The sequence below is a fragment of the Lissotriton vulgaris genome, chromosome 10, assembly GCF_964263255.1.
Source record: "Lissotriton vulgaris chromosome 10, aLisVul1.2, whole genome shotgun sequence".
Classification (NCBI taxonomy): Eukaryota; Metazoa; Chordata; class Amphibia; order Caudata; family Salamandridae; genus Lissotriton; species Lissotriton vulgaris.
In genome coordinates, this window is record NC_141698.1 from 91,066,229 (window position 1) to 91,079,994 (window position 13,766).

Genomic DNA, 13,766 nt, shown 5'->3' on the forward strand with positions numbered 1-13,766 from the left:
TACCTGTTCACACGGCTCGCAACCTTGGTTTTCAGTTTGACGATGCCCTGTCAGTTAGTCCCCAAATTAATAAGGTTACTGCTGCCTGTTTCACGAAATTACGGATGATGCGAAAGATCTTCCCTTTTCTGCCATTAGATGCTCGCCGTACGGTCACGCAGGCCTTAATCACATCACATTTGGACTATGCCAACAGCCTCTATGCAGGGGCCTCCCAATACCAAATTGAACGCTTACAGATCGTTCAGAACGCGGCGGCGAGGATGATTGGCAATATCCCTGCTCGTCATTCGGTTGCAGCCTACCGCAAAGAACTTCACTGGCTTCCAATCGCCAGTCGCATCAAGTTCAAGATGTTAACTCTTGCTTTTCGGGCCCTTAATGGGACAGGACCAGATTACCTACGCAAAAGATTAGTACTATCCCACTCTGCCCGATCTTTGCGGTCAAACTACTTACGCCTCATTGTGGTCCCTCGGTTCCGTCGCTCCAGAATGGGAGGCAGAGCCTTTGCAGTTATGACGGCTAAACTATGGAATAGCCTCCCATTAGATCTTAGATTTGCTTCTTCTGAAACTCTTTTTCGTGGCCGGCTAAAAACCTGGCTATTTTCACTGTTATAGGATTTCCCCTGTTTAGCTCACTGTCTTAGCGCCGGGACACCCCCTTTGGGGGTAGCCGTGCGCTTTACAAGTTTCATAAATAAAAATAAATAATAATGACGCCAAGGTTCCTAGCAGATTGTGTAGGTATAGGGCAGCTACCTAAAGAGGGAGGCCACCAATCACCTGACCACATGTCCTGGTCCTTGCCAAAGACCAGGACCTCTGTCTTGTCCCCGTTCAACTTTAGGGAGTTGGAAACCATCCACTCTGCAACAAGTTGCATGCAGGCCCTAAAGTTAGATGCGGTTTCACTCAGAGTGGGTCAGGGATACCATGATCTGCGTGTCGTCGGCATACGACACTACCTCCATCCCCTGAGATCTTACTAGTCTTGCAAGGGGGGCCACGTAGATGTTGAACAGGGTCGGACTCAATGCCGACCCCTGGGGCACCCCACATTGCAAAGACTTAGCAGGGGAGAGGTATTCACCTAGCATGACACGCTGCTCTCGTTGGTGTAAAAAGGAGCTCAGGAGACTGAGTGCCGGTCCTTCTACCCCTGCCTCCCTTAACCTAGATGTTAAAGTAAGGGGAGACAGGGTGTCGAATGCTGCTGAAAGATCAAGCAGCACCAGAACGGTGGTTAGACCCAAATCCACTTTTCTGCGGATGTTGTAAGGTTTTATATTTCACCTAGCCCAGGGGACATCACCAGCTGCCTTCAAGACAGGGAAGGAGATTCGTCTTTAAATGCTGCTGCAATTGGACTTTCTGCACTGTTTATAAGGGGTCCCTCCTTCGAAGGAAAAAACGAATATACTCTTTATTTAATCTGGTCCTCCTGACACCCCCCCAATACTCCCAGAACGGTGGGGGAATGAAACTTTAGTTGGAATGTGTCCAGGAGAACTTTGAAGGACTGAGAGTGAATTAGACTGTTGAGAGAGCAGGAGAATACCAAAACACTAAAGAAAGCCACTGAGACTGGGTCACATAATTCTGGGTGACAGAAGGTTATACATCCTCCTTAAGCCACACTTTTTATTACAACCCGACCCTTCAGGGGAAGAAATAAGAGAAAAGGCAAGATATTGAAATATATTGGTTTCTATCCATTGTTGTGAGCATTGAGGGGCTCAACTTAGATAAGACGTTGCTATCAAAAACTAATTGTCAAAAAGAGATAAAAGAGGTTGAGAATGACTTCACGCATGACAATGATGACCTACAATGGCAGAACCATATACAAAATCAGCCATGCCTTTGACTTCGAGGCACTGCCCTTCTGCTTGAGACTTGGATTACTGTGGTGACTACGCTATGCAAACAAGTAAGGTGCTTAAAAAACATCATGCTGTATCTTTTCCCTCCTCCATCTTTGGCAGTACTACATTCTCCTCCATAAACGAGATGCCAAGTGCTGCTTCATCAGAAGCCCCTACTCCAAGGAATTCAGCTCCAGAGAAGTGCAACTCCAGCAATCCACTTTACATATGAGATTATGGATTGCAAGGTGTGGTTGAACACAAATATGTCTCCATATTCCCAAAAAGGAGTTTGCTTTAACATAAGCGTTTTATTCTTCTGTTACAGCATTTGCTCCATCACAGAAAGTCAAATATTTTCACCTTTGAGGTCTCCCTTATTGCTAGAGGAACGGTTGTAACCGCTGTCTTATCAAACAAATTGTTGTCAATAATTTGCCTCCCTGTCAACTGCGTTGTGCCATACCTTCATTTAAATATCCCAAAATACCCAAGGAGGTAAGACACCTTGAAGTTACCAATGGCTCCAGGCTGTCCATGAATGCCCAAGTGGATAAGGAATCTAGATCAAGCTATCAAACCATGAAAACATCATCCCGCACCCTGGAACCCCCCCCTGTTAAAGTCCAAGTGACATTCTCTCTGGTCCTATCAAAACTAGATTATGCTAATGGTCCATATCACAGCTTACCTTTATCAGCCATGAGAACATTACAGAAGATTTAGAATTATGCTGCCACAGCTACTACTACATCTAAATCAACAAACTCATATGGCTTCCACCATAAGAACTCTCCACTGGTTACCAGTTGCCAGAAGATCCTACTTCATGCTGCTTTGTATCCCAACATACATCCAACAAAGAAACCTATGCTAAAGAATGGCAGGTCATGTCTCTAAATCTCAGCTTACAACAGAAAAACCATGGGTGGAACACCTTTCTATGTGCAAGCAGCTAAAATATGAAAATCTGATAGATACTTCTTACCTTAGACTATTCCCCAAACTGGATACGTAAATGTTCCGAGCAGTCCCTCTGCATGCCGATAGGTGGCGTTGATTGGCTCCTTGAAGTCGTCCACACTGTAAGTGGTGTGCACTGTGCCTATGTAGGTGGCACCCCAATGCACTGATGTTAGTTCCTTTCTGTTTGCACCATCAGCACAATTTCAAAGAGAGCTACCTCTGTCCACGTTTTGGACAACTTGATGTTTTGTCTGCTATTTTTGAGACTTTGTCTCCTAGCATGCAATGACCTCCCCAAAACCCTGTGGGGTATAAACCCTGTGGTTTTTGGCACGGACGTCTGTGACTGGCCCCCCCCAACTGATCTGTTTCTTGTGACTGGGCACAACTCTAAGTCCGGTGTGGACTGTCGCGCCATGAACCCAAGATGCTGCGGGAGTGAACCCTAAAGCTCCTCATCTACTGAAGCCTATTGACTCTACAAAGCTCCCAGTCCCGGACGCAGGGAAGGTCTCAGGAATGTTTGTGGGGCAATTCCAGGAGCTCTTCGTTGCGCTCAGTCAGAAGTCTAAGAAGTTGAAGAGTTTTTCGACTTCACCAAGCAGGTCCAAGTCATCAGATGAGGCCCCGCCACCATGTTTCAGTCGAGGAGCCTGCCACTAGGTCCGCTCTCCATTTGCCTGACTTTTACGGAGTCTGTGCTACCCCTGCCCAACTGCGAGAGTTTTATAAGGCCATGCACTTCAGATTTGGGTGGACTGACCTCTCTAGAATACCTTTCAGGATCCTCTGGTTTGGCGGGTGCCCCCACTGGATTTCTGCCGACTGGTGCACCCTTGGTGCTAATTGGGCCACAAGGGTCTAGTTCTGGATCAGGAACGAATTGGGCCGCAAGACCACAGCCTTCCCTGGAGCCCATTCAGCGACGTTGTTCCCCATCATACGGACTCTGGAACAGAGCCAGATCGGTGCAGCCTGACATCAACTCCATCTGGAACTCCACCTTTCGAGTTTAAGCCAAGGCCTGTTTTTTTTTTATTTTTATCGGCCCTATGAGGAGTATGATTGAGGAGGAACCTTATGGTACATCAAACCCCTGATGAGGCTAAAGACAACTGGTATGAGTAGTTGGCGGATGCCAGTGATCTGGACACCTCCCCAGCACTGACTTTGCCTCAGTGGTTGTCAAGACTAACATTGTGACAGGTGCTTCAGGTGGGAGTTGCGCCCACTGAACCTCTACTACCTTTTAACAAAGCTATCACTGATATCGTGCTCGATGCATACTCACAGGATAATTCCTCACTTCCACCACACCACTCCTATAACTCGTGCCCATACCGTGCACAGTTTTCTTGTCAATAATTTCATTGCAAATGTTGCAGTGATATTATCAATGAGGTCCTAAAAGATGTCAAGAGTGGTAATTAGCAGTGCGTGCTGGGAGCGTGAATTAAGTACTTTAGGGCACAAGTTATAGTTATTTGAAATAACTATAACTATTACTGGTGAATTTCAGTGGTTTCTAGAGTTTAAAACGTTATGTTGTTACTGAACATTTCACCTAACTATAACTTTATTTTCCCAGGGAATTTCTTGGGGCTTTATAAGGTAAAGTAATATTTATTTACCATATGTAAATCCAAACCCTCGTCACGCTTTACCTTTGGCTGTGTGCTTGGGGGAGGTGATGTCGGACACAGGGCGTGACCTTCCTTTCAGCCAACCGCTCGTATGTAGACAGCGGTGGGTAAGGAGCGCGGTTTTCATAGGAAAAGCATTTTTTGGTTTGCTAATAACTGGTGCCATTTGACAAATCTTCATGAAACTTTCTTTAAAAAAAATCTAATGCATTTCAGCTCCTTCCTGGAATGAAAGTGTTGGGGAGGGGCGCTCATTTTCCATATATATATAACACACACATACATACATATACGCACATTGAAAAAAACAAAGGTGTTATTTTTGGGAATTGGAACAAATATCTTACTTTTAAAAAAACCTTAGAACTTCACTGAAAAAAGGGACGTTATTGTAGGTGTTAAAACCTACTGTTTTAAACTAACAAGACCACTGTAATTCACCATTTATAGTTATCTGAAGTAACTACAACTACATCAGTTTCCTCCACTCTCTGGCTCATCCCAAACATTTCTGTCTACTATGGATTCCCGGACATGCTTTCAAGACATACAATTTAATCTCAGTAAGGTGCACACATACACACCCCAATCCCACTAATATTCCAAATCTTCCCTTGATTACTTCACTCCACTTAATCTAACAGTATACAGTACACTAGAGTAAATGCATGGGATTTGGCACAAATTTTACACAACTCATTCTACTAGGGAAAGGAAGCATAGATTCCTAACCTATTTACCTCTAACTTTGGGTTCAGAGTGCTTCAGTGCTTCGGCAGGGATATTAAGAGCTACATATTTACAATTACAATAACTCAACTTGCTTACACTGAATAGAATGATCTGTTAATCACATTCAAAATATATTTAGTGAAGAGCCACCACATCCACCACCTCAAGCTGCACTTTTTCCTCCAGAATTCAACGACTTCTGCACATATGTGACTTAGTCATGATGTGACTTTGTTCTTTCATGTCATTCACGTGTAGGCACTCATTGCATGTATTTTCTAATTTTATTGAAAGAACTTCTGTGTCTAATTTAATCACATAATCTTCTTAGTTCGGTTTTAACTATGTCATCTTCTTTTACAGGCAAACCATCACAAGTGCCTGCCTACAGAGAATGCTCAGAAAATTAACGAACAAAAGAATAAGCAGGTATAATTGTTTTTTAAAAATGTGTTTTTGGATTTTGTACAGCAATATGTATACCATAGCAACTGGATCTGAAAGAAACAGGTTAGTATTAGATTCCTTACCTTAGAATATCCCCTGGCGTCAGACTGGATCCGGAAACTTTTGCGTAGCAGTACCCTTGCGTGTCGGTAGGCGTCGTCTGCAGCTCTGTCGTTTTCGTCGTTGGCGCCAGAGTACTTAGACGCCGCCCTCGCGCGCTGACGTCAGTTCTTCTTTTTTCCGCGCCAGCAAGCGCCGATCCGGAAAAAGTTGTACCCTAGTCAATTTTTGACTAACTTTTTCGATCCTTTTTGATCATCTTTCGAAGTCTCATCGGCTCCGACGGTGCCGGTAGGGATACCCGGGTTCAAACCCAGCGTCGACTGCAACCGACTGATGTCGGTTACCGCCCCCATCGCCGGTGCCCTCACTGTCTGGGCCCCGACCACGACGACAAGTCCTGCTCCGACTGCCTGGGCCTGATGTCCAAAGCTAGACGGGAGCGGTCCCGCAAGCGAATCGAGGTCCGGCAGTCAGCCCCGCGCCGCTCGAGGTCCCAGTCCGCAAGGAGGTCGAGGGACCGGTCGCTGGGCCGGAGTCACCACAGTTCCGGTAGTCGTCACCAGTCTCCGGGCTCGAAGTCCTCAGGTAAAAGGCACAAGAAGTCGAAGAGGCGACATCGCTCTTCTGACTCCCCCTGCCGGAGCCTCAGGCGTCACAGGGCCCACATGGGAGAGGCGGAGATCAGAGGCCTACGGTCTCCGGCGGAGTCTAGGCTCCACATCAACCTTCTGGAGCTGCGGGCGATCCGGCTTGCACTGAAGGCATTCCTCCCCTCTGTCCGGGAGAGTGTAGTGCAGGTGTTCACGGACAACACCACCCCCATGTGGTACTGCAACAAACAGGGCGGAGTGGGGTCATGGACCCTATGCCAGGAGGCTCTGTGCCTCTGGCAGTGGCTGGAACATCAGGGCGTGACCCTGGTGGTTCAACACCTGGCAGGTTCCCTGAACGCAAGGGCGGACAAACTCAGCCATCGGTGCATGATGGATCACGAATGGCGTCTGAACTCGGACGTGGCGCAAGACCTCTTTCAGCAGTGGGGAGAGCCTTGGTTAGATCTATTCGCCACAGAAGAGAGCGCGCAATGTCATCAGTTCTGCGCGTAGGAATTTCCAAGGCGGCACTCGCACGTAGGCGCTTTTCGTCGCGAGTGGAGCTGCGGTCTGTTGTACGCCTTTTCGCCTATACCACTTCTGCCCAGAGTGCTTAAGAAGATCAGGCGCCCAAGTCATCCTTGTGGCTCCGGACTGGGCACGAAGATACTGGTATCCCGAGCTACTCAGCATGTCTGTCGATCCCCCGATTCATCTGCCTCTTCAGGAGGACCGTCTGTCGCAGCAGGGGACGGTCCTCCACCCGAACCTGTCCAGTCTCCACCTCCATGCTTGGAGATTGAGCGGCGACAGTTGAGGCCATTTGACTTGCCTCCTGAAGTTTGTAATGTGATTCTGGCAGCCAGGCGTCCCTCCACAATGTCGGTATACGCCTGCAGGTGGAACAGATGTGTGGCATGGTGCACAGCAAAAGCTGTGGATCCCCTTTCTGCCCCCTCTTTCTGGGGGTCTCCTCTTTCTTCTTTCTCTTGCCCAGCAGGGCTCTGCTCTGGGCACTATCAAGGGCTATCTTTCTGCCCTTTCCGCCTTCTTAAGGCTACCTGATCAGCCTTCTTTGTTCAAGTCCCCGATTGTAAATAGGTTCTTGAAGGGCATCACTCATATGTTCCCCCCTGTTCCTTTCGTGATGCCCCAGTAGGACTTGAACCTGGTTCTGACTTACCTGATGTGCGCTCCTTTTGAGCCGCTTCATAACTGTCCTCTCCGTCTTCTTATGCTTAAGACTGCTTTCCTGGTTGCCATCTCCTCTGCCAGGAGAGTGAGTGAGCTCCAGGTTCTTTCCTCCAAGCCTCCTTTCCTTTCTGTCCATCCGGACAAGGTTGTGTTGCGGACTAGACCCTCTTTCCTGCCCAAGGTAGTCACAGCCTTCCACATCGGGCAGTCCATCACTTTGCCCACTTTCTTTCCGCCTCCGCATCCCTCTAAAGAGGAAGAGCGGCTCCACCGTCTGGACCCAAAACGTGCGCTCTCATTCTATCTGGATCGCACACACCAGTTCCGGGTTTATGACCAACTCTTTGTTGGTTACGTGGGCGCTAAGAAGGGACGGGCGGTGCACAAACGGACCATCTCTCTATGGGTCGTGTTGTGTATCAAGACATGCTACTATTTGGCTAAGAAGGAGCCTCCTGTTGGGCTGAAGGCCCATTCCACTCGGGCCACGGCAGCTACTACTGCCCTGGGCCAGGGAGTCTCCTTGCAGGACATCTGTCAGGCAGCTACGTGGGCCTCGCTGCACACGTTCGCAAGACACTACTGCCTGGATAGCCAAGTCCTCCAGGACTTTCTGGTGTGATTATTGGTTCGCAGACCCACCACCGGGGTTGGTATTGCTGGGGTATCTATTCTAAGGTAAGGAATCTAATACTAACCTGTTTCTTTCAGATGCACAAGTTACTTACCTTCGGTAACGATATATCTGTAAGAAACAGTAGTTAGTATTAGATTCTTCACCGCCCCACCCATCCTCCCCGTTCTGCGAACCGATATCTAGGGTTAAGGTCATCCCCTTTCAGAGCCCTAGTTTCATGGCACCAGTGTTGGTTTTTATCATGGCTCTGCGTTTCTGGCGTGTAAAACCTGGCTATAAGAACTGATGTCAACGCGCGAGGGCGACATCTAAGTACTCCGGCGACGTCATCCCGGTGCCAACGACGACGGATACGGAGCCGCAGACGACGCCTACCGACGCGCAAGGGTACTGCTACGCAAAAGTATACAGATCCAGTCTGACGCCTGGGGATATTCTAAGGTAAGGAATCTAATACTAACTACTGTTTCTTACATATATCGTTACCGAAGGTAAGTAACTTGTGCGTTAGAGCATTGCGAATGCAAGTAGCCAAAATGGCACATGTTTTACAGAATACCAAAAGTCAAGCCAGCTTAGGGACACACCCAAGAACATATAGGACACAGCAGAGACAAACGGATTTAGTTAAATGATAACTAAGATGTTTCACTGTCAAACACTCTGCTAAGTAAAAAATGTTTTTAATGTTCATCTTATCATAAATCAAGTGCTTTTCTCATTTATAGTTCCACATATAATTGTAGACAGTCAGCCTGGCATAAACACATGTTTGTAGTATGTGTTGCTGTAAATACCATGCTTTGCCCTTTTCTACCATTGGGGTCGGGTGCAGACGTTGCAAGCTATATTTCTTATAAGTCTAAGCTTGGTTCTCAAAGAACAAATATTCCACCTCAGATTGTTTTTCTTTTCTGTATCAGCATGGCGTGCATTTAATCGTCTGAGATAGTTGAGCAGCAAGAGGACAGTTGTCCTACTCCAAACACCTGACTAGCCTCCAACGAATAAACTAGACACTGTCTGATGACCATGCTCCTGAACTGACCAGGAGCAGCATTTTTGTCATCCTCGCCAGAGTTTCACTAGCATATAAGGCACTGTGGCAATGTCCGGAGGGTAGGCCTGACAGATCAGTGTGTGGGCCGTTTTTTTTAGCTGTATGTGTGTGTGTGTGCCTCTTTTATTCTTTGGTGGGACGGTTTTTACTGTGGTTTACCCAATATTACCACAAGCTATACCTACAGCAAGCACAAATGTATGAAATCGCCCATGCCTGGCAAATCACGTATACAGTTTGTAGGAAGGTGGATACCTGACTATGGTTGCCCCCAACTTTTTGCCTGGTGTTTTGCTGGTTTTCCGACTTAGTTGACCTGGGGCCCTGCCAATCAGGACCCCAGGCCTACTGCTCTCTCTCTAAAATGGATTCCATGTACCTTAGGTACATTTCCAATTGGTACTGGACCACCTTATCAGACCCTGTAACTCAGGGCATAGGTGTACCCAGGGCCTACCAGGGGCTGCAGCATGTATTATGCCACCCCTGGATGGCCATCTAAATCTGACACAACTGGCTGCACGACAGCTGGGGCAAGGTGGTGTAATCACCCTTTGCTTTAGATATAGTATACCTATATCTAACCCTAAAAATGGACACACAGATTCCTATCAGTCACTCCTATGGCAGGCCTTGACAATCCTGAAGGCAGAGTGCTTGGAATCGTGTGAGATGGTGCTCTGGCATGAGCTGAGCCCGTTTGCAGCTTGCGGAACCAAGTCCTAATAGCTGTTCCATGATAACGCATACCATATACTCTTAAGTGCATTATAATCCTCGCGGTTAAATGCTATCTTTGGTATCGCTTTATCAAAACATGTCGAGTAAGGTGTCATACGAATTGGAATACTAACCCCTCACCAATTCTGGCGACGGGGTTAGCATTCCACCCTTCTAGAGGGACACGACATGTATGTAACTGTGAACCCCGGTTAAAGTTAACTCGAGCCTCAGCATCACAAAATGGATGCTGCCACCACAGACACAAGTCTGACCCCCTGCAGCTGGGAGTCCTTCCAGCGAGGGGAGCTTGGACAAAGGGTTTCCTGTCAGGGGCGGTGCTAGCACCATCCCAGACAGGGTTTTGTGTATCCTGGGTAGGCAGGGCTTTACAGGAAGGTGACTGCAAGTGGCACCCCGGTGCTCACTACGCATCTGCCGGTTAGAACCAGTTCCAGGGGCACACCAGCCCCTGAGCTGGGGAAAGTCCGGCATGGGAGAGGGGTGTAACCACCCCCCTTCCTGGTCCCACCCCCAGGGCAGGACCTAGTCGCGTACCCACCCCTTTCTTTAGGATAAAGGCAGGAACGGGGACCCTTCCAAATTAGATCATCTTTGAATCAAGAAACTACTTTATACGAAAGGAACTCTCGACTTCTTCTCAAGATTTCTCCCTTGCGTAGACGAGGGGCAAACCATGGCCTTGATCCTGCTTGACCTCAGCGCGGCGTTCGACACTGTAGCACATTCCACCTTGCTGCAGTGTCTGAGCAAAGGTGGTATCGCCGGTACCGCGCTGAGGTGGATCCAGTCCTTCCTTACAGGAAGGAGCTTTCAAGTGAGGCAGGGGGACCATTATTCTAAAGGGGTACCTTTGGGCCAGGGCGTGCCTCAGGGCTCGTCCCTGAGCCCGACCCTTTTCAACTTGTATGTGGCACCTGTTGCATCGATTGTGGAGAGCCATGGCCTCCAATTGGTAACCTACGCTGACGACACGCAGCTGGTCATCTCCCTGTCGCACGCGCCCTGTCTTGCTGCAGATGGCTTCCAATCGTGCATGAAAGATCTTGCCGATTGGATGGCCAAGAATTGTTTGAAGCTAAACGGCAGCAAGACAGAGGTGCTGGTGGTAGGGAGGGCCCAGTCAGCCTGGCCGTCAGCCTGGTGGCCATCCTGTCTTGGACCAACTCCTGCCCCTTGTCAGGAGGCCAAAAACCTGGGCGTCTGGTTCGATGCTGCTTTGACCTTCGGGCCTCAGATCAATCGGGTGGTAGGAGTTTGCTTTGGGGTCCTGAAGAGACTAAGGAAAGTTCTAGACCTTCTGCCAGTGGAAGCCCGCCAAACCTTGGTGCATGCCCTGGTGACCGCAAGGCTTGACTATGGGAACCTGCTGTACCTTGGGGCACCGATTAAAAGCATGGCACGCCTTCAGGTGCTGCAGAATGCGGCGGCACGCCTGATTCTTAGGCTGCCCAAAAGGGCGCCCTCGAAGCTGGCACTCCAAAAATTACACTGGCTTCCAGTAAAGAGCAGAGTTGAGTACAAAGCCCTCTGCACATGTCATCGGATTCTGCAGGATAGGGCGCCCCGACCTCTGCAGAAACTGATCGAAGCCTATGAACCATCTAGAGCGCTCAGATCTGCGGGAGGAGGACTGCTGAGGACTCCCAGGATAAAGAAAGCTCGTATGGGAGGTAGGTCCTTCAGGCACCTGGCCCCCAACTACTGGAACAAACTCCCAGTGGACCTTCGCCTGGAGCCAGTAGAAATGAAGTTTCGAGCTAAGCTAAAAACTCACCTCTTTACTAGATAATCCTGACCTGCCAGCACTGTTTTCCCTGTCTTATGTTTTTCTCACTGTCAGCGCGGGGACATTGTGGCTAAGGAATAGTCACCCTGCACCCGCAGGCACCATCTAAGAACTCTGCGGTTTGCTGCACGTCCTTCCTCCGGAATCCGACTGACCAGCTCGACGAGACCCGGCTTCCCTGGCACCTCTGACCTCTACCTACCTCTACAGCTAAGCTGAGAACCGTAGGTGCGACGAGACCTCGAGGGACCGGCCATCATCAGAACTGCACGACTTCTATCCAGCACGACCGCCGAGGGATCCTCTGGTGAGTGCTTTAGGGTCCGAGAAGCCCCGACCCTGAGCAGCTCCAGCACCGAAGACCAGCCCCCCAGCATCCACGAGATCTGCGTGGGGCCCTTCTGCTTTTTGGCTGCTCACCGGGTTGTCTGGCTACTAGCCCGCTGGCTTGTGGCCTTCCCGACGACGAGCAACGACATCACCACTGCTAGTCTGGTTGCTCCAGACTGGCCCTTGCTCCCTTCCAAAAGAGGAGCACCCCGGACCCTCCTGGTCCACTCCAGACGCCATTTTAGGTCCACCGCGTGGGCTTGAATTTGCCAAGACTTGTTGCCCCAATCCTGGGTCCAGCGACGTCGACAGTATCAACCATCGTGGGACAGCTCGCACCTCCATCCTGGTCGCCGACAACGCCTCCTGGTCCGTGAGACTGCAGAGCCCAGCGTCGCCCACTCACCTGGTCGAGGTGACTGCCATCCTGGTGCCCATCTGATCACTGGCTAGTGGTTAAGAACTTGGTCCCCTCTTCTTTCAGGTGTCATCCATCTTCTTTGTCCCGCATCCCGCGTGAGAGTGCACACTCTGCACCCGAGTCACCTAGGCCTCCTACAAGTAATCTGAAGGTTCAGTAACGTAGTCCTAGCGATTCCAAAGCCTATTAGTCCAGTACTTACCTGCTAGTAATTTCGCATTCCACTTCCATAGGATATGGTTTTCCGTGCCCCTCGGGCATTTGTGTAAATTGTGCAACTTAAAGTATTTTCGTAAGAGTTTTGTTGTGTGCTTAGTACCCTGTCCTCATAAAGAGTACAGGGCTGTTGTGATCTAAATAAATACACTGTTTATTTTCATAACACTTGTGTGGTGTCCTTTCACTTGGTGTTCAAGGGGTATATGTGATGGTATAACAGCTGGCTTAACACTCCCTCTAGAGTTTAGCCAGAAGACTGCTCGTATCCATGCTACTAGGATAGCTGGTCTATAAGGTTGACTTACAACCAATCACCATAAGGGTTGTTTGGACTGATACATAGTGATCACTAGAATAGTGAACACTGAATATCAGGCCAACTTCTCACACAGTTTTTCTATACACTTCCTCAACTGCCCTGATTCTCTAATAGTGGCCACTTTTTTGGTGCCCTGGCATATTATCAGACCCTGCTTCATACCCAGGTCTAATGCAAATTTCTTGTGGGAGAGGGAGGAGGTGTATGGAGAACACTCCCTTCCGGTTTTGCCTAAAGTGCAACAATAAATTCCCTTAGTCAGACAAGTATAGGGTATGTAACTTCTGCTTACCAATGAATCACGAAAAATCAAGGTGTGCAGTCTGATAGGCGTTCAAAAATAAAACAACTATACGATATCCGGTCACATGAGTACGCCCATTAGGAGATGCAGATCTGAGGCTCTCCAGCGCAATCTACCGGACTCGGCGCCAAGATGTTGAGGAATGTAGTTTAATGGGGAGAGGCAAAGCCAATCTGATAAAATAATCTGAAACCAGATACTGTATACTCCGAGGATTTGGATTATGGAGATGAGCCATCTCCAGGGTCCCCTGTGAAACCTGCACACAACATATAGACTGCAACGAAGACCTCAACATTTGAAGATCATCTAAAGAGGTCTTGAAAGTGGAGACAGACCACTGTCCTCAAGCCCGCTTTGCATTGACAGCCCATCTCTGCTCTGAAGATGCCACAAGCACACCACACTAAGCCTTTGATGGCTAACTAAGTCCTATCA

At 48.7% G+C, this 13,766-nt stretch overlaps 1 protein-coding gene across 1 annotated transcript in view; it reads left to right on the plus strand.

Moving 5' to 3' along the window:
- UNKL (unk like zinc finger) overlaps nucleotides 1-13,766 on the plus strand; it is a 370,451-nt gene that overhangs the window by 246,426 nt on the left and 110,259 nt on the right. The window contains exon 9 of the mRNA XM_086940574.1: nucleotides 5,575-5,640. Coding sequence (XP_086796700.1) covers nucleotides 5,575-5,640 — 66 coding nt within the window. The remainder of the gene's footprint in view (nucleotides 1-5,574; nucleotides 5,641-13,766) is intronic.